This window comes from Odontomachus brunneus, unplaced genomic scaffold, assembly GCF_010583005.1.
Source record: "Odontomachus brunneus isolate Ranch 3 - 2012 unplaced genomic scaffold, Obru_v1 Obru_scaffold_009, whole genome shotgun sequence".
Lineage (NCBI taxonomy): Eukaryota > Metazoa > Arthropoda > Insecta > Hymenoptera > Formicidae > Odontomachus > Odontomachus brunneus.
In genome coordinates, this window is record NW_022639459.1 from 1,972,634 (window position 1) to 1,974,716 (window position 2,083).

At 37.1% G+C, this 2,083-nt stretch overlaps 1 protein-coding gene across 4 annotated transcripts in view; it reads left to right on the plus strand.

Annotated features, from left to right (window-relative positions):
* LOC116840384 (protein N-terminal asparagine amidohydrolase) overlaps positions 1–2,083 on the plus strand; it is a 119,824-nt gene that overhangs the window by 89,616 nt on the left and 28,125 nt on the right. For all 4 annotated transcript variants that reach the window (XM_032807006.1, XM_032807005.1, XM_032807007.1 and 1 more), the window contains one exon: positions 1,660–1,847. In XM_032807006.1, the coding sequence (XP_032662897.1) occupies positions 1,661–1,847 (187 nt within the window). In that variant the 5' untranslated portion in view covers position 1,660. The remainder of the gene's footprint in view (positions 1–1,659; positions 1,848–2,083) is intronic.

A 2,083-nucleotide genomic window follows, 5' to 3' on the forward strand; every position in this document is an offset into this window, starting at 1 on the left:
AATTACTTGGTTGACACAACAAAAATATTTCTTTGGAACTAAGCCATAAATAAATATTTTTGTTGCGTCAAATAAAATTTTGTTCCATCAAAAAATTCGTTTGGACTATTCCAAAGAAGTGTTCATTTGATTCAACTAAATCGTTTTCTCTGTGTAGGGCCGATTGTTTCAACTCTTGCTAAGCTACCTGACAGTTGAATCATATGTTTGTCTTCGTTTTTCTTCAAGACACACGATTTACCAGTTAGTTCGTACTACTATTAACTGCAGCCGATTGTGAATTAGAGTTCCCGTTCGCTTGCGAGATATGCTTTTCAACGCGCGCCTCGAACTTTGCCCGATAAAGTCCGCGTTCTCCGTTTCTTAGGATCGGGCACGACGATTGGAGGAATATCAGGTGGAAATCGGCCGAGGAAGAATGGCCGCCGCCGGAATAAATTATCAGTCCGCGTGGCTTCGACCGTTTGCACACATTGTACATTGGAATTAATTCTATGCGTGTGTTTAAGCACGTCAATACGTTGTTGCAATCTTAGGACGACGTATCGGGGCGATTTAAGAGGACTGGAGGGTCAGATTGCTTGAAAATCGTGCTTGTTTTTTTCATAATTTTTTATGACAAGCTGAATGAATATGCGAAAGTGTTATTTTGACGTGTATTTATATAACATATAAAGAGAAGAAAAATATAATTTTGATGGCCAAATATAATAATATAAATATAAATAATGTAAGTAATATAAGTAAATTAATATAAGTGTATATGATACATGCAGTTAAAATATATTTCGTTCTTCTTTTTAAAGTCGTTATTTTGCAGTAATATCTTGACTCTCAGTGATTCCATTAAGCGGAATTTTAGGTAGAAAATTTCCGTAAGCTTGTCGTTATCGTGTGAACCACGTGTGAATAGAAATTGAGTAAAAGTTAACAAAATTACAAATATCTTAATGGAATATTATTAAATTTTCAGTTCTTTTATAGTAAAGAAATTAATATTTCAAAATTAAATATTTTCACGGTTTTGTCAGTAGTTCACACGATAACAACAAACTTACGGAAATTTTCTACCTAAAATTCAGCTTAATTGAACCACCGAGAGTCAAAATATTAAAATGACGACTTTGAAAAGAAAAACGAAATATATTTTAACTGCATGTACCATACATTTATATTGAGTATTTGACCATCAAAATTATATTTTTCTTCTCTTTATATGTTGTATAAATATGTTATATGTTGTACAAATATACGTCAAAATAACACCTTCACTTATTTATTCAATTTTTTATAAAAAATTGTACACGTCAAGATATTACTGCAAAATAACGACCTTGAAAAGAAGAATAAAATATATTTTAACTGCATGTACCATATACTTATATTGATTCACTTATATTACTTACATTACTTATATTGATATACTTACATTGATATACTTATATTGATATTATTATATTTGATCATCAAAATTATATTTTTCTTCTCTTTATATGTTAATACACGTCAAAATAACACTTTTGCATATTCATGCAGCTTGTCATAAAAAATTGTGAAAAGCACGTTTTTCAAGCAATCTGACCCTCCAGTCCCTTTAAGCGCGACAGAAACATTCACCGCCGGGACAATACACGTCGACGTCGTTCCGTTCTTTTGCAGGATGGTGTTGGTGGTGAACGGGGTCCTGCAGGAGGAGATCCCCTCGGACAGTAGGTCTTTATACGCGGCCCACCCGGTATACCGCGAGTCCGCGGCCCAGCTGCACTCGATGCCGGCGAAACTCGTGGGCCCGGTGGGCCTCCTCTACGTCCAGCAACGAGAAATGGCTGCGACTCTGCCGCACGACAGTAAGTGCAATGCATCTTGGCGCCGCGTCGAGAACGTGCCGCGCGATGGCGGCTTTATAATAAGAGACGCTCTCAGTTCAAATGCATGCGATACGCGGAAATCGTCGCGTGACGGAGAGCTACGCACGCAGATATCGCAAAAAAGGCATGTGATTCGCGTCAATAGACATGCGCGCGCGCACTCTCTTTCTCTCTCTCTCTCTCTCTCTCTCTCTCTCTCTCTCTCTCTCTCTCTC